Source organism: Cheilinus undulatus, linkage group 1 (assembly GCF_018320785.1).
Source record: "Cheilinus undulatus linkage group 1, ASM1832078v1, whole genome shotgun sequence".
In the NCBI taxonomy this organism is placed as follows: Eukaryota; Metazoa; Chordata; class Actinopteri; order Labriformes; family Labridae; genus Cheilinus; species Cheilinus undulatus.
Window position 1 is genome coordinate 30,132,119 of NC_054865.1, and position 23,169 is coordinate 30,155,287.

Below are 23,169 nucleotides of genomic sequence, written 5' to 3' on the forward strand. Positions count from 1 at the left end.
TATATATGTATATAGGTGTACATATTAATATCTCCACCACACCCAATCTGTAGTATACCCAACCTGTACATAACTGTTTGTTAATACTATTTATAATTTGTAAGTCAACATTTTTCTATTCCATATTTTTGTATTTATTAGTGCTCTTGCAATACTACTTTTATTTGCACTCTATTTCTGTTGTGTTTCTGTCGCCAATGGCCTGCTTTGTCCTGTTTGTCTAAGACACTTTTTGCTGCTGTAAATTGGAATTTCCCCTTGTGGGACTAATAAAGGAATATCCTATCTTACCTTATCTACCTTATCTTTGTTTTGGTTTAGAAACAAAAACAAAAACATTTTTACATAATAATTTATCAGACAGCAACCAAAAAAGAAATAGGTTGGTGCCCAGTGGCTTATTTTTGCCTATCCTGTCCATCATAGGATTTATCGAGTAAATCAGAATACAACATCAGTACTAGCACATCAATACTAAATACATGATATGTATGTAGATAATGTAGCTGCTTTGTGAGCTTGGCTTTAGCTACATTAGCTGTGTCGCTACTTTATCTTTGTAGCTTAAGCAGCTGAACTGACTACGCAAGTTATGCTTGCTGCATCCTCCCTGAGTGTTTTCATGGAAGACAAGCTTTCTTCCTCTGAGCAGACTGTTTGCTTGGCTTTATTAAATGTTTTGTAATCATGTTTTGCAGGTCTGGTTTTTTACTTTTTGCTTTTGGTATCCTAACCATTACCTTAACCTTAACCCTAAGTTTAATCCATTATTATTTCTAAAGATTTAGCTTGTATTTCCGTTCTGAGATATATGGAGTCTCAGATGAACCGTATGTGAGAGTGGCCGTCAAAGAGGATTAGCCAGCCCCTCTCAAAACATCTCAAAAAGAAGAGGGGGCTGTTAGAATTAACTCCAACATCTAACAATCTCCTTTGTTCTGTTGCAGAGATTTGTTTGCTGACGCGGGGCAGGAGGACAGCCAGTGTCCGAGCGGACACATACTGTCGTCTGTACTCACTGTCTGTGGACAACTTCAATGAGGTGCTGGAGGAGTATCCTATGATGAGACGAGCCTTTGAAACTGTGGCGCTGGACAGATTGGACCGTATTGGTAAGAAAATTTAAGATATTTATTATTGCTTTAAATAAATGCAGCCAACCTTTTTCATCTTCCACCAGGGCATTATCTCAGTTGATATCACAAATTAGTTTTTGTTCACCAACAATTCAACACTAATTTTTTGCTCATGATTTATCTTTATATAGAGTAAACACCTCAGAATAAAGGGCATTACTGGATTAAAAGAGGATAGATGTACCCTTGTTTTACTATCTGCATTTACTCACGATTGTTTTGCATACTGTGGCACACTGACCTTGATGGAAATACAACAAAAACTTCAAACCAGAGCTGAAGGTTTTAGACAAAATTTTTGGGCTGTAAAAATGTTCCCACGGATTCTCAGTGAATGAAATTACTTTCAAAGATATCTGCATATAAACATGCAGATAGAGCCTGGGTTTTGAAATCCCTGCGTGACTTCTCTTACCCATACAATTGATATTCTCTCCATATCCATCACTTTTCCCAGGCTCAGTCTGAGCAGATGAAAAATTCACAATGAAAGGCATGCCTGTTTCATCACTCAGTCATCGCTGCATGCTCTGTTTTATCCTCTGCTATGTTTAGAATAGAAGATAGAGGAATTGCTTTAGGGGGTTTCTTTGTAGAAAATGGGTGCTTTGAAAAGATGTGGTGGGCTGATAGTGATGTCTCTGTGAGACAGTCTCCTGCGGATGTCCTTTCTCCTGGGCTTGAAACATGTGTACATGCTTCTTCCCTAATACAGTCACTCAGCAATGATCCCCAATTAAATCACAATCTTGATGGACCTAGCAGTCTGTTCAGAGGTGTGCATATGATAAAGGGTCAGGTGCTGCAAGGGTCAAGCTAGATGTAGATAAAATACCTTACTGCAGTACCTTCACTAATCTAACAGCAGTCATGATGGAAAAAGGAGAGTTTGATCTGGATCCTAATTACATTTACAGTATCTTTGGATTTCACAGCCTTTTGTCAGCCCCAAATTGAAAATGGCAGTCATGTGAATTAACCCTGTCACTGCTAGTGCGGCCATTCAGCAGTGACTAATGGACTCTGGGCCAGAGCTGCACACATTTCTCTTGGAGGTTGGGTCAGCAGTTTGTATGCCTTTCATAGTGATGCATGTCCAACCTGTCTCTTTGACCTTGTGTAAAGCTCATGGGGACTTCAATGTTCATGTGTCTCTTGGGTGTAAAGTCAAGGTGCCAAGTTAACTGGGACAAAGCATGTGTGTGTTATGCTGAATCTCAAATGTTGGCAATGTTTTTAGTCTTTAATATGAATACATACAGCCAAGATATTAGATGTATTAAAAACAAAGGAAAAAAACAAGATTGTCCTTCAATATTGTCCTTAATGCATCCTTTTGATATTGATGTCAATGATAGGAAAAGCAATCATCACACAGCTTATTTCAAACTGGGCTGACTCTATTACAGGCTTAACCTGAACCTGGTGCAGTACTTTGCTCCTGGTATCAAGAAAAAGGCCTCATTAGTAGACAAAAGCCACAAATGGCTCTCCGGTAGCTGAGCATCTGTGTCTGGGTAGTCACATCCCGCTCATTGTTTTTGTTGTCATTATTTCATCACTGTTTTAAGCCTTACCTTCCTCTTTCAGGTCAATCACTCCGTTTCTTTGACATTGTGTTTTTTCCACACTTCCCATGGGTTTTGGCCATCACATGTTTCTTTATTTTCTTTGGTCACTGGAAAAGGAGAACACTCCTTTACTACAAAGTGACATCCTCATTCAGACTGCCTACAAGACTTATGCTCATGATGTACATGTCCCTTTACAGGCAAGAAAAACTCCATCCTGCAACACAAGGTGCAACATGACCTCAGCTCTGGGGTACTTAACTACCAGGAGAATGAGATCATTCAGCAGATTGTGCAGCATGACAGGGATATGGCCCACTGTGCCCACCTCATGCAGAACGCCCCACCTCAGACGCCTCCATCGCCTACACCTGTTATCTGGGCTCCCCTCATCCAGGCCCCTCTACAGGCAGCAGCAGCCACAACTTCAGTAGCCATTGCCCTGACACACCATCCCCACCTTCCACCGACTCTCTTCAGGCCTCCAGTTTCAGTTCTCAGTTCCCTAAAGGACCCTCCCAGTCGTCTAAAAAAATTCCATACCTTCGTTCCTCCATCCACATCACCTGGGTCTGCTGGGGGCTCTCCCTCTAGCACACCCTCTAAACTGAGCAGTGGGGTGGACATGCCTTTGCTAGCCTCTTTTCGGGCTCAGCATATGACGTCAGGAACAGGAGCAGCTGGCTCCAGCCAACAGGCCTCAAGTAGTGGTGGCAAACGTGGACCTAGTGGGGGTGGTTCTGGCTCCAGTGGAGGAGGGGCCTTTCCCTTTGGAAATTTCTCCTCCTCTGGTTCACCCTCATCTAGTCTGGCCCAGCTACACCCACAGCCACAGCATCAACAGCCTTTCCGCTCCAGTACCCCACCTCTCTCAAACCTTCTCCGCCAAGGGTCTACAAGTGGCAGCACAGGTTCAGGAATAAGTGGGGGGGCTGTTGTAGCCTGTGGTGGTGCAACAGGGTGGTCTTCAGGTGGAGCTGTTGGGGGGTTGGTGGACGGAGCCACTGGAGGAGATGCTTCTTGGGCTGGAGAGGACTTTACAACTGGGACAACAGAAATTACTCCTGTTGGGAACTTTGGGCTAGGAGGTGCTTCTTCTGACTCAGTTGGCGAGATCTCAGGGGAATCAATGGGAGGGGTATCTGAGGGATCTGTTGTTGCTGCTTGTAGCAGGTTGGCAGGTGGGGCATCAGGGGTACCAATAGGGGGCATCACCTTAGGGCCAATAGGAGATGCAACCAAAAGATCAGTGACAGGGACATCCAAAGGATCATTTAAAAGAGCTTCCAGAGGATCAGTGGAAGGGTCCTCTGGAGAATCAACTGTAGTGACAACCACTGGGGGGTCTTTAGGTAGGGCCTCTGGTGGGTCAGTAGGAGTGGTCTCTGGAGGACTGACAGGCGGAGCCCTCGGGGGATTACTTGTAGGAACTTCTGGTGATTCAATGGGAGGGAATCCTGGAGCAATATTAGGAAGGGCTTCTTTTGGATCAACATCTAGCCATATAGGGGGGAGCTCAAGTGGGCCAGGAGGAGGAATGATTGGAGGACAAGTTAGCAGAGCAGTTGGAGGGCCTATAGGGAGCCATATTGGAGGGTCTACAACCTGTCCAGTCGGAGGGTCTGCTGGTGGAATTACATCCGGACTTATTAATTCCTCTCGCTGTCAGAGTCCCATATCTACTGGCTCATCCAGCCCTATGCCTGGTCAGCTTCTCTATAGCCAGCCACCTCCCAAACCTCCTCAGGTGGCTCCTTTGCAGCAGTTTGCTGGAGGGGGCAGGACTACAAGTGGCTTGAGCCTCTTCCACACCCCTCCACAAGGCTCCCCATCTTCATCGAGAGGGCAGCACAGCCAACAGCCTGCTGAGGGTTCCCCATCTTCCCTGAGCCACTTCAGCCTATCAGGCCTTCAGTCTGGTTTTCTGCCTCATCAGTTGTCCCTGGAGAGGTCTGCCCTAGCCTCCCTAGCGCAGTATGGCTCAGCAAATGCCTCTCCTTGCCTTACCCCTGTTGCACCCAGCCCTACCATTCAAAGCCCTGTGGCCAGCAGGACATTCCACTACAGCGACCCTTCCAGTGCCACAGGATCCCACAGCTCTCTGCTCATGCCACAATCTTCTCTACCTTCACAGCTTCCAGGCCAGCCACAAACAACAGGAAGAGATTCTCCACTGGGCCGCTTTTCTGAGGACTTGAAGCTTTTATCCAGCTCGCACCCATCTTTGCATCAAGAGGTGTCCCAGGTGTTAGGCCACCATACGCCTCCCCCCTGTGCTGAAACTGGATATTATCCCTCACCTTTTTCATCACCCACTCTTGTGCCCAAACCCTGTAGCTCAGTGCCAGGGCGCATGACTCCTCCAACTCAGACGTCCCCAGGGCACCCGCACCAGACTCAGTCCCCTGGGACCTCCCCAGCCTTGCATCTACGGAGGGGCTCAGTTGCCTACTCATCAGATCTAGAACCTCAAACTGTCCGCTCTAAACTTCCCTCCAATTTGTGAGGATTGATCACACCCTCCTGTGCTCCTCCAAACTAAAACTCACACAAACTATCTCGAAGTATGGTGTTCTTTTCTTTCTGTCTTCAGACTTCACTGTGTTCCACATCTCATTTTACCAGGATCTTGAATTTACTGTGATTTTAAAGACTCTTTACTGGGTAACTCAGAAGAATAGCGTACTCAATATTTCTTTTATGAGTTGTCATTTTTTTATTTATGCATACTGTATATAGATAGATATATATTTAAAAGATAAGTTAATCAAAGGACTAGGAGGGTGTGAAAAATTATCTCCATTTAAAGAACAGTTATTTTCTTTATACAACTATGCCAAATTCATCCAGTGATGTTTGGGAAGACGTTTCAATGGACTACACAATAATATTCCTTTTTCAGCAGGAACCTATGCACTATTACCTGCATGTATAAAGGCTTTTTATGTGTTTCAAAAAAATACCTACATTTTTAGCAAAAACAACATGCTTCAAGACAGGCAGACTCTTGTACCATGTCATACAGGATCACATATTGTTGATTCTTAAATGTATCTCTTAGATTGTAATTATTTATCAACTGTATACAATTTTCAAAACTTTATGAAGGATGAAGAAGAGATTTTAGAAAACCAAAAAGAATTTTCCTGTGGGGTAATAATTCACCTCCACTTGACCCTTCAATCCTCATTTTTATATCACTTTATTGTAAGCTTGAAGGAAGGAGGTTGAGCGAGCGACCCTCCATCTAAATATGGATACATACCAGTTTGTGAGTGACTGCCTTTCTTCTGAGTCCTCAACCATGTCCTAACAAGCTCACTTTGTCTTCCAAGCTCATGCCACTAGTGTGTAGAAAACATGTTTTTCTTCTTGACTGTGTACAACTGTTAATGTATAAATGCAATTGAGAATAAGAGTATACGGTTGAATGCAAGGCAAGATTTTCCCAAGATTAATCAAAAGGGGGTTTCCAATGTTAAAAAAAACCCTACAACTTCTATCTACCATAGCTTGCATGTTGTATTGTGTACATTGCCTATAAAATCTATTTAACCCCTTGTATGTTTTACCCTTACATTGATTTTATAAGTCTATCATGGTAAATATAATTTGGCTTTTTTGACCAAAAAATACAAAAGAATGTGAAAATATGTCAAAGTGAAAAAAGATTTGTACAAAGTAATGTCAGTTCAGTGTGTAAAGTAAAATAAGCAACTGCAAAAATATTTAGCCCCTTTTAAGTTACTGACCTAATTCAACTGTGGAAGAAAGTTTTTTGGTCTGATGAGACCAAAATGGTGCTTTCTGGCCATCAGACAAAATGTTATGTTTGGGGTACACCAAACACTACACATCACCACAAACACACCATCCCCACTGAGAATCACAGTGGTGGCAGCATCATGCTGTCAGGATGCCTCTCAGCACCCAGCCCTGGAAGGCTTGTGAAGGTGGAGGGTAAAATGTATGCAGCAAAATATAGGAAAACACTGGGGGACAATCTTAATAAGTCTGCAAGAGAGCTACAGCTTGGAGAAGGTTTATTTTCCAGCAACACAATGATCTGAAACAGACAGCGAAAGCTACACAGGTATGGATTAATGACAACTAGGTGAATGTTCTGAAGAGGCCAAGTCAAAGCCCCAAGACTTCAATCCAAAAGAGAATTTGTGGCTGGACTTGAAAAGAGCCGTTCATGCAGGGCGCAGGTGGCCAAGTGGTTAAAGAGCGCCCCATGTACGCGGACAGCCTGGGTTCGAATCTGGCCTGAGGCCCTTTACGGCATGTCTCTCCCCCACTCTCATTCCTGTTAACGACTCTATCCACTGTCCTCCTCTATTAAATAAAGACACAAAAATGCCTAAAATAAACCTTAAAAACAAAACGAAACAAAAGCTGTTCATGCCTGATCCCTGGGCAACCTGACAGAGCTTGAGCAGTTGTGCAAACAAGAATGGAGTAAAATTGCAGTGTCAAGCCTACATCAAGCATCTACTAATGACTTGAAGGGGATGAATATTTATGCAGTCACTTATTTTACCTTAAAGATTTTTATTTAGTTGACATTACTGTGTAGAAATCAGTTTTCACTTTAACATGAAAGAGTTTTGTTTTTTGGGTTTTTTTTTTGTTATTGTTCTTTTCTTAAAAAAGCCAAACTATAGTTACCATGATTGATGCATAAAATCAACAAAATTGTTAAACATCCAAGGGGGTGAATACTTTTTATAGGCACTGTAGCAGTAAGATTACTGATAAAGATAAATGGTCAAATCCAAAAAAGCCCCTAAAATATATTTTTTCAGTCAGTTTACTCTTCAGTTCAAGAGTAAATATAGTCCACAAGGTACACAGGCTGAAGTATCAAATAAAGGACATATGCCATGTGGTATATGTTTGTGTTTTGCATAACTTTAACCGTAGCTGCTATACAGTCCATTTATACATTTCCTCATTGAAAGCAAGTGCTGATTGAGAGATTTTGAATGTATGTACATTTTTATGATGATTAAAGTAAGTACTTTAGTTATCGTAGATGCAATGAAGGCAGAGATACTGTTCCATGTCTATGAAAGGTAATTAAATTAAATGTTTTCATCAGCAGCCATTTCTTCTGCAAAAGTGTCCTTTAGCAAGATACAGAGCAAATAATGACAAATTATATCAAGGCAATCTGGATATGTGACTCAGTACTCTAAGTCAGTAAGCCTCAAGCAGCCCACTCTTAACATTGTATCCCACAAGAAAATACTGCCACCCTGCTTCAGCAACTCGCTGTCTTTAAGCTTTCTTTTTGTAAAGCAAGGTGAATGAAAGCCTTTGATAACCAATGGTTTGATTTCCCATGCTGAAGCTCCTCAAATACAGAGCACGTTATTTAAATACTCAGTTTGATTGCACTTCTGGTATTGTTTAGGATTATGTTTCGTATTAAATGTAGCTGTCTGAAATGTATATGTATTTCTTCAGAGTCTGCTAATACTGTCAGAGGGCCTTACACTGGTCAAGAAAACTACATACAGAACCTGATAGATATAGGTATCATTAAACTCCCATCAGAGGAGAGCAGTGATATGCTCCTGCATGTTTGTCTGTGGCTCATCACCGCAACAGACCTGGTTCCACTCAGACAGCTGAGTCCCCTAACTCAGTCACAGCACTCAGCCACAGCAGCCTAATTTAACAAGACGTGTCTGTAATCCCTTGACCCTTGCAGGCTAACACACAGAGGTGCTCGGTGGCCATGCTCTGCCCTTATTACAGCCCCCACAGATCCCTATAATAACATACAGCAATACACATGACAGAACTCATAGCTGCACAAACGCACATTTACCATCCTGCACACAACTGTATGAGCACATGATAGCTGTCGCATCCAAAAATAAGAGCTGTTCTATTTTTTGTATGCACAGAATTTTATGTCTTGAAAATATTCCCCCCTAACTTTGGTTCAAGTGCATCTGACTGACTGCTTCTGATTTACTTGTTGGAAACAGCTAAGCCAGTTATCATGCATGTCTGTTTATTTTGAATATTAGGGGTCAAATGTGTTTTTGTGTTGCAGAAATTAACACATAAGTGTAATGATATTAGCCCGATTTTTTTAATCTCAATTTAAAATGTGTTCAGTAACTCATCGCAAGCCTCAAAGGTAATGTAGCAATACTCTTAACCTGAAACCTAAAAGGAGTCCCCATTTACCAGTAGTCTTTATGCTGTGATGGTGGTGATTTAATATAATATACTCTGAAGATGATTCCATCACAATACAATTCTACCCTTTTACAGCAGCAAAAACAAGTGAAACCATAGAAAGATTACCTGGAATGATTTGCTATTATGACACAAAAAACTTTGATTTGTTCACAGCAATAACTTCATGATTCTGTGGTTTATCATTCAAGAGCAACTCCTGAGTGGGATTACATAGCATAAATTACTGCTTGTTTCTTGACTTGTCTTCCTCACTGGCAGAGCAAGCATTACCAAAAGCTGGAGGCTTTGTAACATTTACATTAGACCTATGCTTCTTGGTAAAAATTCTTAGACCACCATTCAAAGGGACTAGGGGGGTTGTAGGTACAGAGATGACAGAAAGTAAACACAGACTTGTTTCACTGCTTGAATACTAATTTTTTTGTGAACAATGTAGGCACTGCACCTTGGTCTACAGGTTTGCCTCGCACTCTACAAAGGGAGATAAACTGCTGGTACTCCTGTATGAGGAAAATATTCCCTTTTTTCTCACAGTGTGACCTTCTTTAGGAGGACAGTTTGAAGCTTGTCTTTGAGGCACTGAAGAAATCAGTCAGTACAATTACATGCACATTTAAGTCAAGACCTGGTTATAGCTTAGATATGATTTTTAACTGGACTCTCCTCTGTCTCAGCAGCCCACAAACATTGGTTTACTAGCTGCTGTATGCCACACTCTGCCACACTCGGTGTGACACGCCCCTTTTCATCTTGTTACTTTTGGATCTTGTTCCAGTTGACTGTGCTAACAAGTTACCAAGCAGCCAGCTGGCTTTAAGTTAAACATGTTGTTTTTTGGTACCAAATCAAAGAGTGTTATCCCCCTTGCTTATGTCAATATCTCTGAAAGGCAACAAGATTTCTGCCACACTTGGCGTTCATGCATTTCAACCTTCAGGTGAAAGCCAGGCACAGAGGCTGTGGGGCAGTGGTTCTCAACTGGTGGGTCGGGACCCAAAATAGGTTGAAAAGCTGTTTCGAGTGACTCGCAAAGGTGTGCCATGGAAAAAAAATGTGGCTAAAAGTCTAGGTGCCAGAAAAAAATCGATTCTCATCATGCTGTTAGCATTAGCAGCTCTAGCTCTTAGTACCAGTAATGTTCACAGTGCTGTGCTGTGCCTGACACACTTATGTACTGCCTGCACTGTCTATGGACCCCTGAGTTACTCAGCCAGTCCTATTTGTTTCCCAAAATAAATGTTTTAAGCCTCACTGTTGATTCTACAATCTGAGGTATAAGGAAGCCTGACTGTGCTAAACAGAAGTAATGTAGCCTGCTTTAAGAATGGATCACATGTCTGAATTCACATCCTACATAAACTCTCACATGGAATAAATAAAGCAAACAACCGTTCAACGGCACAGAGAATAAAAATAACAGGATCTATAATTGGTTTCACTTCAAAGACTAGTGTTACGGTTTATTGAGTGACCATGTTAACTAGTGACTACACGAATCCATCTGAGATGATAACTGATATTGAAAAGTTAAAGAGACCCTTTGTTTAGTTTCAGTAAATTCATATCTCCAAAGCATCCATCCATCCATTTTCTATACCACTTATCCCATTGGGGGTCACGGGGTTGGGGCGGCTGGAGCCCATCCCAGCTGTCATTGGGCAAGAGGCAGGGTATACCATGGACTGGTCGCCAGTCAATTGCAGGGCTTCTCCTAAGCATACAACAGAAAATGTTTTAACAGTGTTGTAACTAGAACAAACACTGACACTTTTAGCTGAAAAGTCACCAGTTAACAAGGTCACTTGTTAAGACACAACACCTGCTGTCCTACAGCACTGTCAGCACTACAGGCATTAGATCTATGATCATGTGTTTTTTTACTGACAAGTTTGTGATCAATACCTTTCCAGTTTAAGTCCATGCCTTTTAATCATATTGAAATATTTTACTGTTCAAGCACAAATTTTTATTTTCTAATTGCAATTAGATGATTAAAAATGCTACAAGTATGCTTAAAACACTATTTTGAACACATTTTATGAAGCTTTTAAATGACAAATGATAACATACAGCCACTTAAAGAACAACAGACTGGAGTAGATACTGAAATTATCACTTCTTCCAGAGAAATAGGGAATGGGTTGTGAATTGCTTTGAATCAAAAATCAATTCTATATCAGCTCATGACCCCTAGAATCAATATTGAATAAAATCTTGAGATACTTAAAGATTCACATCTCTACTATGATGTAGAGAAACTCTAAGAGGACAGACAGTACAGCCATACATTTTAATTAAGTTTCCTGTGATGACAAGTGTTTTTCTCAAGATTTCACCGTATTTATCTCCTTTCCCAAGATAAAGAATGAATTTAAGTGGTTGAACAATTTAATACTGGGTCAAAATTTCTCAAAAGAAGGCGGTTGTGGGCCCTGAGCTGAACGAGTTGAGAACCAATGCTGTAGAACACCACATGTTTTTAATGTTGTACTGCAAGAAGAAATCAATCTTTAAGTACATTATCTAGGTGTGTTAGTCCAACTTCGAGATAACTTTGACATATACAATATTATGGGCTATAAAACAATTCTAAACTACTACTACTACTAAAATCAAGATAGATCACTGAATTTGCATGGTTAATTATGATTTATCCCAGTTTGAAATTGCATCTTTAGAATTGAGTTATTTTGCATTCAAAGGGATTTTTTAGAAATTCAATTATCCCACTTAAGGTGACACTGTTTACACCTTTTCTGCTTTCTCTGTATAAGTAACCCAGTTAACGCTAAAAACAAGGCCACGAGATTTTCTCATGAAGCTGTTCTGTGTTATGCTTTTCTCTGTTGTTTATTCTGTCTTACAGTACTTATTTCCTTTTCGAGAAAAAAAAACTGCTTCTGCTTAAAAAAATAAGGAACTGCTGGTATAATTCAAATGAAAATAACTAAAGAGAACAGTAAGAAATGTAGGTGCCGATTATTTAGACTTGACTTACGATACGGTGAGTAGTATCTGAATGCTTCCCTACCACAGTATTTTTATTAAGGTGCACAAAACAGCGCACAATAATTAGTGAAAAAATTGAATGCATTAATTTCTGACCTTAAAAAATATTGTTCACATGCATTTTAAAAGTCCAGTTCAGACAAACACAATCATTACATAACTTCTAACTTCTAACTGCATGTAAATGTGCTGACTGTGTCTGACTTTTAACCATAGAGAAGAGAGGTAAAGAGGCATCTCATAGGGTCATGGGGGTGGGGTACAGCTCCTTGAGGGGCCGACCCCTTCTGTACTGTTGTTTCTGAATGTTTGTCAGTGCAGTATTGATTTGAGGTGTAATAGGAAAAGCTCTGGCTGTAGCCACTGTAGCAGCCAGTGGCTGTGTGAGCAGGTAGGGGTCGATGGCAGGGTCTGTGGACTCGACAGAGGAGGGTGGGAGAGGGAGGCACAGGTCATAGCTGAGGGAGAGACACCGGACAGGGATTGATTTGTTGGCTTAGTGTAGTGCATCAAGGGGGTGAGGGAAAGACTATGTGTTTACCAAGCAGCAGCCTCCTGTGCTGAAAGATGAAGCCAGTTTAGAGTGCAAAGGAACTCATATTCCTTAGATTTCCACTAGAGGGTGGCTCCAAAACCAAGGAGTCCATATTAAAAGGCTAATTTCTAACTCTGGTTTAAACATGTTTACAGCCTAGAACATTTTTGTCACTATTGCTTTATTTGTTGAAAACTGTATAGAGAGGATGTCTGCTTATGTTAATGCTATAAGTACACATATTTAAGCATAATTAGGGCTGTGGCTGATTTCAGTGACAGGCTGGTGATCTTTATCTAATTCTCTTCATTTGCCCTTATACCAGTACATTTTGAATCCCAGCGATAGCACTGGTGGCCATAATGAATGCTTACTTAAACTAACTTACAGTTAGCCTTGTAACAGGTAAAGAGCTGGAGCAAATCAGGTCATCCGCCTTTTACTGAGCTCCCCTTCTTCCAGAAATCAGAACAGTCAAGTGATTTTAAAACAATCGCCCCTTATACAGTGTATGACAATAAAAACACGAGCTGTTCAGACCTAATGTCTTTTTGAAGAAGGCTGTAAACATGCTTCTTCTGCAGTCAAAACTAGAAAAGCACTCGGAGAGCGCAGATCTCCGCCATTAGCCCTATCTCCCAATAGTAAAGAATCCTTTAAAAAATTCCAGGATCCAGACGGTGATCCGGATCACTCCCAAAATCTAATCAGTTCTTCCTTATGCCATTTCCGACATTTCCTGAAAATTTCATCAAAATCTGTCCATAACTTTTTGAGTTATGTTGCTAACAATCTAACAAACCCTGCCGATCACATAACCTCCTTGGCGGAGGTAATGAACATTTTAACATGGCTGTTGATAGGACTTCTGGTGCTTTCTCCAGCTTGCCTCAAAGAGGCACACCAGAAAATGTTGTTTTTGTACTTTTACATTGGCTCCACTTTTCAGCCCCTTGTTTGGGATCTACATTACTAGCCTATGGATGAGGGCCAGAGGTGAAGGACAAAATAATGCTGCACACTTTGAGACTGAAGTTGAAATGATGGAGAAAAAGTCAAAATGTCAGCTTCAAGATTAAAGTTGGTGAAAAAAGTTGAGAATAAAGGGGACATTTTGAAATGAAGTTACAATAAAAATCTGAGAAGTTGAAACATTGAGAATAATGTCAAAGCTTATTACCATAGCCTGGCCTGCCCACAGATTTGGCTGGACCCCTGACAAACCCAGAGAATAAGCCATCTCCAGTTGTAATTTATTGTTAGTATCAACACATGTGTGTTATATTACGAGCATTGGTTCTAGTCTTGGTGCCATTTTTCATCGGTTTACCTCAAATGCTTACCCTTTTTGGCCACATTAATCTGGTTTTGGCACTTTTCACCCATTTTTGCCACTGTTTAATCCTATGTATCTATCTTTTCAGCCCATTTTGCCACTTTAAATGCATTTTTCACTTGAAACCCCTTTTCAACATTTTCCTTGCCCAGTTTTGCTACTTTTAATCAATTTTGTGCCACTTTATGGCATTTTTTTCCTCTGTTCCCTCTGTTAACCAATTTTTGCCACTTTAATCTGGTTTAGGCATTATTCACCAGTTTTAAGCCACTTTTTATTCCTTTTTACCAACTTTTCTACCCTTTTTTTGGCTACTTTCTGCCTTTTTTTTGCCTTTGTTGACCCATTTATGCCTCCTCAATCTAGTTTTGATACTGTTCACCAATTTTAGCCACTTTCTAAGACACTTGCACCAACTTCTCTGCCCTTTTTGCCACTCCAAATATATTTTTGCCTCTTGTCACCTATATTTACCAATTTTCTGCCTTTTTTTCTTCACTTTTAACCAATTTGTGCCACATCCTGCTTATTTTTATGCCACTGTTAACCTGTCTTTAAGAAAAGGCGTTTTAATTTTGAAGAAGGCCATGTACAATGGCATTAATAAATAAGAAAATTATTTGTTGCTTTGAAAAGTGTGGTTATTATTCAGATAAAAGTGAAAAAGTGAAATTGGGTTATCATAGCTTAGCTTTATGGGCCCCCGGTTTGGCGGGGCCCCAGAAAGCTCTGCCCTTAATCCCCCCTTTACGGGCGGCCTTGAGACACTGTGTTAATGAACTTAAAGAAAAAAGAATTTCTTTGTTGTTAAATCCAAAGTATACTTTCGTGTTTATCGATACAAGGCATTTTACAGAGACAGTAAAGATTAGCTGTTTTTTATAGTCTTCAGTTCTATTCGCATGGGATTATTGTTACCTGTTGGCCTCTGATAATACATGAATTACCTAGGACACCAGTGTTTGGTGTGATGCATTCACACATGATAAACAAGTCAATGTAAACAAATTTATTGACATTTCTGCAGTGTTCACTAGTTTATTGATCATGGACAGCTTGATGCAAGTTACTAAATGTTAAAAAGTGAAAAGGACCATCTCGGCACATGTTGTCTATTGGAAACTCTGGTTAACAGTAATGTGTAGGGTTCATGATGACAGTGTAACCTGTAAAACGCAACGGGCACTACATTGCATACTTTGTATGGAATTTCAAAATAAAAAATTATCGTGTTATTATTGCTGCTGTCATGCAGCTCGTATTTCCTTCAGAAATGTCTGTGAATTTTACACTGACTTTGTTTATCCCGTGTAAATGCATCTTACCAAACACTGACATCACAGATAATTCATGAACTATTAGAAGTCAACAGGTAGTACTAATCCAATGTTAATAGTACTGAAAATTCTAAAAAACAGAATCTTGACTGTACAAAACTCCTTGTATCGATGAACATAAGAAACTACACTTTGGATTTAACAATGAGATCCTGTCTCTTTTAGCTCATAAACACAGCGTCTAAGATCAGCTATTTGATACAGAAGTAAGCTGTATTACTTGTACGGTAAACTGTAATTCAACTTTTTTCTCAAAATCTTGACCATGTTCTAAAATAACCAGTTGTTCTGCATTAGCAGTGATTTGCCTGTTTTTGTTTTGATCAAAAGCTGGGAGAAGCTGACCCAATATGGCGATGGCCGCTGTAGCACTTCAAAATGCCTCTTCACAAATCAGTGGGTGACATCACTGAGACGTCATTGAAACAGTTTGGGGCAGTTAGAGAGCAAATACAACGTGCTGAATTTCCAGCATGTTTCATTTAGGCCAAAGTGTTTGTCAAATCTTCTGTTGTAGTCTTTATATACAAACATTTTTACTGTGAAATTGAGAAATTCAATGTCTGATTGATGACCTTGCAGCCTTGAAATTATATAGTTGAAGAGGCCACACAGACGAGCATGAAATCCTTTAAAAAGGCAATGAACATAAAAAAATTGTAATAAGATTGTCACCTGATATCAGCATTTATTGTTCAGCAAGATTTTCTTTGGCATTCTCCCCCGACTGTTTACTGCAGCCTTGTCAGTAGCATGACATAGTATAAAGACTGTTTTTAGAGGAATCAGCTGGGGATTTTAAGGAGCCTTTGAAATGTGTATAAAGACAAGAACTGTGACTCACTCTCTCAGGCAGGGAACTATTTTCTTTACGTCTCCCTGTGTCTAAACACGGGAATAAACCAGCTGTATGAGAGCAGCAGAGGAAAAAAGCAATGAAGGGCAGCTGAAGGATCACAACAGCTGCCAGCGATGTGTCTAAGCGCTGCGAGGGAGTCTGTTCAGAAATCAGTTCAGAGGAAATAGTTTGGAAAGCACTTGGCACGTCTGTACTGCTTTGATGCTGTAAAGTATTGTTTCTTTTTACTCTATCACATCAGTATGAATTGATTGCTCTCTTCTAAGTGACTCTAATCTAGGTCAGTGCTACCTGGATGTTAGAATGAAACTGAGGATTTTGAGGTGAAATAGAAATTCATCACGTCTGGCAGGAGTTATTAATCTCTCCTCTGCCTGAGGCCATACCTGGCTCTGGCTCTGTTGTTGGCTCTCGGTAGATGTGTTGTGAAGCAGCCAGCAGGTTTGCACTTCAGCCCCCCTCTTCCTCCTCCCATTGCAGAGCTTTGGTGTTTCTCCACATGGCATCTCTGTACCATTTTCCAATTCATGGTTGCTTCTGTTGCGCAGCATTTTCAGATTCTGTTTGGTACACTTCCAATTTCACTGCCTAATCTTAGCCTCCCCCCTCTCGGTCTCTCTCTCTCTTTGTGCTGTCCTACTCGCCCATAAATATGGGTAGTTTAATCAGCGATGCACACTGATGAAATCATTTGCTGTGATTGAGGATTAGATGTAGCGGCAGTGGAATCGAACCTGCAATTTCTCCAGGGAGAAAAAACACGTGTGTCTGTGTTGTTGTTGAAATTTTTTTTTTCACTCCGAGGTCCTAGTTATTCATTCATGACCACAAAATCCTCTCACAAACACTCAATTTATTTTAATCAGAAGCTCTAGAATCAGGTGTTCTGTGTATTATTTAACCACACTGTATTAAGATATGATATAAAGATTGCTCAATGTGGGGAAAATAGTGTTTGTTGTAGCATCTAACACAGCTGACCTCTTCGCTGCTTGAATAACACAACTGAAATGTTGTTTTGACACCAAGTGGGCTGCTGGGCAGTGTAACCTGGATGTGACCCAGTTTGGTGACACCACCAAGGGGAGAGAATTAAAAACACCCTAGGTGTGACCCTGCAGAGTAAAAGCAGTGTGCAGCTAACAGTCAGGGGTCTCTTTGTATAGCCTTTAACTCACTGATTCCTCCAGTTTAACTTTAGTTATTTCTAAAGCTCCAGTGAGGAATTTCTAGCTCCTTATGAGCAGACTAAGAGTCATTTTAATGCCTCTTTATGATGTTCAAATGAAATAAGATACTAACTTAAATATCAAGAAAGTCCATGTAGTTATTTTTGTCTGAAGCTGCTGTTGCAGTGACAGTCATTAACTGAACAATTCCAAAACAGATATTTTTTTTTTATTTCTAAGGCAAAACCTCTTAGTGGGTGACACATTTGGCTGAAATATTTGGTTTAAAACAGACCAACTTGTCTAGACCAGGCCACAGTTTCTCACACTAGCTTTAAAAACATAAAACAAGATGCTTACTTTTGACTCGTATGTCTTTTTGGCTGCCACTGGCTTAGTTTGGGAGAAAATTGAAGAATAGGGTCATTCTTCATATTGAAACATGAGGGTTTACATTTAAAGAATTCCTGCATCTCACAGCTGTCCTTTATTTGTTGAAGTGTGTACTATCACCACCCAATCTGACCTTTTGGAACGTAATGATGACAAGGTACTTATACAGATTTATTATATTTCCATAGGATCTATTTATATTTCTGTATTGATTTTTGTCTCTATAAGTGATTTCCATATCAGATAACAATAAGCAATGCTCACCATGTTGTGTGTGTGTACAGAGTTCATATCATGTCCATGATTTTTAAGGAAACATTTACATTGTATAATCTGTCTTCTTTGATGCGATGTAGCAGTGGGACATTTTTTTGTAATGTGATGCTACAGACCAAGACTTTATACCTGAAGAGGCTCAACCTTTTCGTTTCAGTAAGGCGGTGACTGGTTCAGCATGTCTTACCAGGACGAGCAACCTTTTGAGGAGGACAATATTTTGACTGCTTTGCTATTGATCAATGGATATCTATTTTTTCTGCATTTAACACAGGAACTATGGGGAAAAAAAGCAATAAAGGAACTGTACAGGTATGTTGTGACTGGATGTATACTCGGGGGACATTGCACTGATCCACAAAGCAGCCACATATGGTAGCCGTGGCTCATGATTTGTGTGGTGGTGAAGGTGAAAACTGCATTGTCAATAAGCACACATACTGGATGAAATAAAATGGTATAGAATAAAATATTTAAAAATACTTGACTGCAGTGTTTTTATTTTTGTGAAACAGTTATTGAAAAGTATAAATCAGTAACCTGACACAAAAACCTTCAATATACAGCGTTTGGGGAAGGGCAGAGCCTTTGAAAAAATACTCAGAGGGTCACTGGATGAACGTTCTGTCTGTCACATCTCTACGGGCCAATCAGAGCAACAAAACACGTGATATAGCTACGACCGAGGTGCGCGTGGGCAGCTACCGAGGAATAAACTCCATATAGAACTACATGATGCGAACCATGGCAACTATAGACATGTCAGTGCATGACTTTCGTTGTTTCTGAAAAGAAAACAACTCACTGCTGTTCTTTGTTCTACTTTCAATGAAGAAGTATCATCAAGTTCTGATAAAACTGGCGCTTTAGCTGCATCCACGCTAATGTCACGACTCCGCTGCGCCTGAAAGTACTGCCCCTCGTTGCTGATTGGTCTAACGGGCCCAAACGGTTCAGATGGGACTTTTGCAAGATGGATTCGCCAGTGAGAAATGAGGAAACGGGGGTATCCATCCGCTATGCAAGGTCGATAAATAAGGGGAAGGATACAAAAACTTTCCAACATCAAAAATTAACTAAAAATCTCCCAGAGTTCAGCTAAATCAGTCATCATGAAATTCAGCTTTTGCCATGATAAGTGTGGTTGTCTTAGTCTTAAGGATAAAATGAATATTAGTGTTAGTCACAATTCGGTCATTTCTTCTCTTTGTCGTTTTGATCTGATTTTACTCCATGAAACCCCAAGGAAAAAAAATTAAGTCCAGTTTTATTTAATAAAAAGTCCTTACTTTTTAGACAAATCGCTTAAGTCAAATCCTTTATTCTCTATGCCGGAATTGGGTGCTAAATCATACTTGGGGGTTCTTTGCACCGTGCCAAACATGGGGTCCCAGCTTTCTTCAGCTGACGGACAAAAGAGCTACAGAATGTTTTGATGGATTTACCCAGAGTGGAGAAATGTCATGAATTTTTAATGTCCTCTGAAAACTAAATACCATTTTTGTGTTGTTTTAGCCTTCTTGACAAAAACTGAACTTGCTGTTCATCAGATTTTTAGCCTTCCCAGATCTATTTTTAACTCATCTTAGTCTAGTCTTTCTCATGAAATAAAGGTTGTCAACAAACGTTTGGGTCATAGATTTTGGTGAAGAATGGCTGCCAATGGGTTGAAGATTACCTGGTGGTCAGGTCAGGCCCTATACATGTGGGCAGCCTGGGTTCAAGTTGGACCTGTGGCTCTTTTCCTCTCTCCTCCACTCTTTCATCCCTGTTTCAGACTCTCTTCACTCTCAACCTCTAGCAAAAAAAAAAAAAGGCATGAAAAGTTACTAGCTCGAATGTAGCGATAGTGGCCATTTTAAAATCAGAACTAGGCATCATTTCTTTATCAAATGAACAGCAAAAAACTGAACGTTTCCTAGGCGGAAAAGATGCTCTTTTTCTGACTGGCTTTACTATGAGTTTGATTCTCCAACTGGCTGCACTGGTACTGAGCAACGATAGCGGCTTCCTGTTGAGCTCATATTATGCATCTTAGGTCTTGTACACACGTAGCCGGGTATCTGGGAAACCGCATATATTTTTATACGTTTAGGCCTGTTATCCACACAAAACCGCAATTTTACGTTACTAAAACTGATCTTTTCTGAAAACTCCGGCCAAAGTGGAGATTTTGGAAAACTCCGGTTTCGTGCTTACATGTGTACGCCGGGAAACTGAGTTTTTGGTTCTCAAACATCACAGCTTGCGCCGTGTTTGAATTATGGCGGAAGAGACAGAATGACGGAAGTTCATTCTGATTGGCTGGCACGGGTTTCACATCTGAAAAACACTGCCACCTATGGGTTTGGCATGCTTAGAGCAACATTTAACGGCAGATTTGCCGGTTACGTGTGGACGATTTTTTTTTTTTGTAAACGATCAGGTGTGGACGAAAGTATTTTTAATAACAAATGAAGGAGGATATTCATGTTAGAAAATACTCAGCTACGTGTGTACAAGGCCTTACTTACCAGGGATGTGCGTTTGCACAATGTCATATGTCTTGTCACTTTGAATGGCCTGTAATCACACTCCAAAATGTTTTTCAGAGGTTCTGTGTAACCCAGGTTAAAATGACTCACCCAGGAATCATTTCTGTCCACCTCTCCTCATTTACCTTCTCCTTGTTCGTACCCCTTCATCAACCACTGGATACCCCCCCTGCCAGTCAAAACCCCAGAGCACAAATCACAAACAACCTCTCAACAGTTGACCCATCCCCCTCTCCTCTGTGCAGCTCACCTGTTCTTAATCAACCTTTCACAGTTGGATGTCTCGTCTTGCAAACCTCTCTGTTGCTTCAATTGTCGTTCATACCTTTCAGAGGAATTCTTGGGTACACTAGTTCAAAACTGGAACCATGACAAAATCATAAATATGTATACGTTTTCTATAAAATCCACAGTTAAATAGCTGTTTTTGCATCAGTTTGCTACCCATCACATCCCAATCCACCAATATGGTTGACACGCTGACGTACGGTGAGCATACTGTGTCACTTCCTGTTTATGCGGTTGCTCTGTTGTTGTTTCTCTAAGCGGCGATAGAGCTAAACCTAAATTTGTCACTATTACTACTAATCACTATTGTTTTATAGCTGTTGTTCATTTAGATGTAATGTAGTTAACTACAAGCATTCTTGCAGTTTAGCTGCTTTTCTCTTAGCCTCCCTTTACTCTTTTACAATAACTTGGCCTAGCTTAGCCTTGCCTTCTCTCTGTGCTTCTGCCTCTCCTGCTCAGTGTGCCAGGTGTTCAGCTTTTCCGCATCCTGCTTTACCGATAATGCTACATGTATTAAATGTAGTTCTTTTGTAGCTCTGGAGGACAGGGTAACTCTTTGGAAACACGGCTCCACACCACTGAATCCAAACCTTTATTCTCAGCTCTAGCTAGCCATCCCCCTGTAGCCAGTGACAGCCAACCTAGCGTGATTTAGATATGTACGAGCTTTTGTTGGTATTATTTCTAGTCTGATTTAATGGAAATGACAAACAGTCTGTCTGATGTGTCAGGTTACCTTTCTCGGTCACTCTGTCTTTTTCTCTTCTTAGCCTCATCTGTCACCATCCTCTTCCACCTCTCAGCTTCAGCCATTGTATCAAACAGTGGAGACGGGCTAACTGTGGGAATTAGTTCCACTACAGTTGTGTCATTGGTAAGAAGTCAGTGGCCTGTGGGCTGAGTGAAATTAGCCCATAGTGGGCGTTGCACCTGTCAGTCATGCACACTGCTGTAGTGAAAAGAAGAGGATGCTACAATGTTTTGGCTTCAAAAGAGTGATCTTTTTTTAGAAATACTGCATATTTTCTCTGGACTCTTGGTTTCCTTTGATTTAAGATATTTTTTATTGTATTTGATGAATATTTTTCCACAAGAAAGGCTTATCCCTGCTAGCTCATACATACCACTAGTCCCTGCTTTCATTACATTTTTCACTGAGAAAGTGCTCTCATCTTTAGGGCATCCTGCCACCTTTTTGTATTCTTTTTTTTTAACCTCCTGTATGCACCTAGCTGGGTGCACGATATGGAAAATTTGTTCGGTCACTGTCATTATTTTTTTCCCTCCGTCTTGTGAGGGGTGTCAGTTAGTACATGTCTTTTGCACGCACACATTGAGTCACAGACGCACACAGAGAGTGGTCAGGAGACAGGTGAAGCTCCTCAGAATTCTGGAAATGTTGGCAGCCTGTAAAAAGGAGGACAGTGTGCGTCTGCCCCTGTGAGCACTCAGCCATCTGCTTCATTAGAATTCCCCCTTGAGGTAACCTTCCTCCTGCAAGAGGAACTCATTGAAAGTGAAGGGCTTTGTTTTAGATTGTCTATTGTAATTACACATTATTCTCCTCTCATGCCTGCCTGCTGAGAGGAAATGAACTGGCGACAAAAAACACATATAGGGTCCTGGTGTTGATGCTGGATGGTCACTGCTGCCACGTGAGCCTCCTGTACACTCCGCCTTGATGTGTGTGTGGGGTTTTTTGTACAGCGGGGCAGATCAGCGAGGTCACGGTGACATCCTCGCAGTTGAGGTGGCTGTCTCACTGCCACGATGAAGGGACAACCAGCGCTAATGCCTTCCTCTGCAGTATCTGGGATAATCTGTTCCAGTTCTCCTTGGGTCAAACTCAACAGTAATTAATCCTGCCATTACCCCGTGGGCCTCAGGGTTAAAGCACTGTAAATGCCTGTGTCTCAAGTTTTTTCCTGCTATCAAGATGGCCGCTTTGAGCTCCCAGTGAGGCTGGAGCAGGGAGAAAATCTGCCTCAATATTTTTAGAAATTGAGCTGTTTTAATATGGACATTTAAAGGAGATTTATGGGATTTTTAGTTGACCAGAAGATGAAATCTTAGTGTCCTGTAAGGCTAATTTCTACAAGGAGCAACAGAGGATAAAAGTGGTCTTTCCGTCTAAATTTATTTAATAAAAGCACCATAATCTGTATTCAAAATCTCCTTTCTGTCCCCTTTTTTTTCTGTGATATTGGTAAGTTTGTCTTTAAATGGAAAAGCTTTTACTTTTTTCTTTATCTTCTCACGGCCATAGCATGCAGGCCTGGCTCTACATTTTTGGCAGCCCGAAGCACGAAGCACTCAACAACATATTCAGTAACTACAGCACATCCGTATTAGTGCTTTTTTTCCCTCTAAAACCCTACCGTCCAAGCCTTTTGACATCTGCCAGTTTGTTCACAAATATTGTCCCAGTGCCAAGTTTGCAGCTTCTGGTGTGCCTGACTGAAAGTTTTCTTTCTGTGTCAGTGTGGATGTGTGTGTCCATG

The 23,169-nt window shown here is 40.8% G+C and overlaps 1 protein-coding gene across 1 annotated transcript in view; it reads left to right on the forward strand.

Moving 5' to 3' along the window:
* The window catches only part of hcn4 (hyperpolarization activated cyclic nucleotide-gated potassium channel 4), a 103,110-nt gene extending 97,897 nt beyond the window's left edge, over positions 1-5,213 (forward strand). The window contains exons 7-8 of the mRNA XM_041787009.1: positions 948-1,112; positions 2,908-5,213. Of these exons, the coding sequence (XP_041642943.1) occupies positions 948-1,112; positions 2,908-5,213 (2,471 nt within the window). The remainder of the gene's footprint in view (positions 1-947; positions 1,113-2,907) is intronic.
* Positions 5,214-23,169: the final 17,956 nt, after the last annotated feature.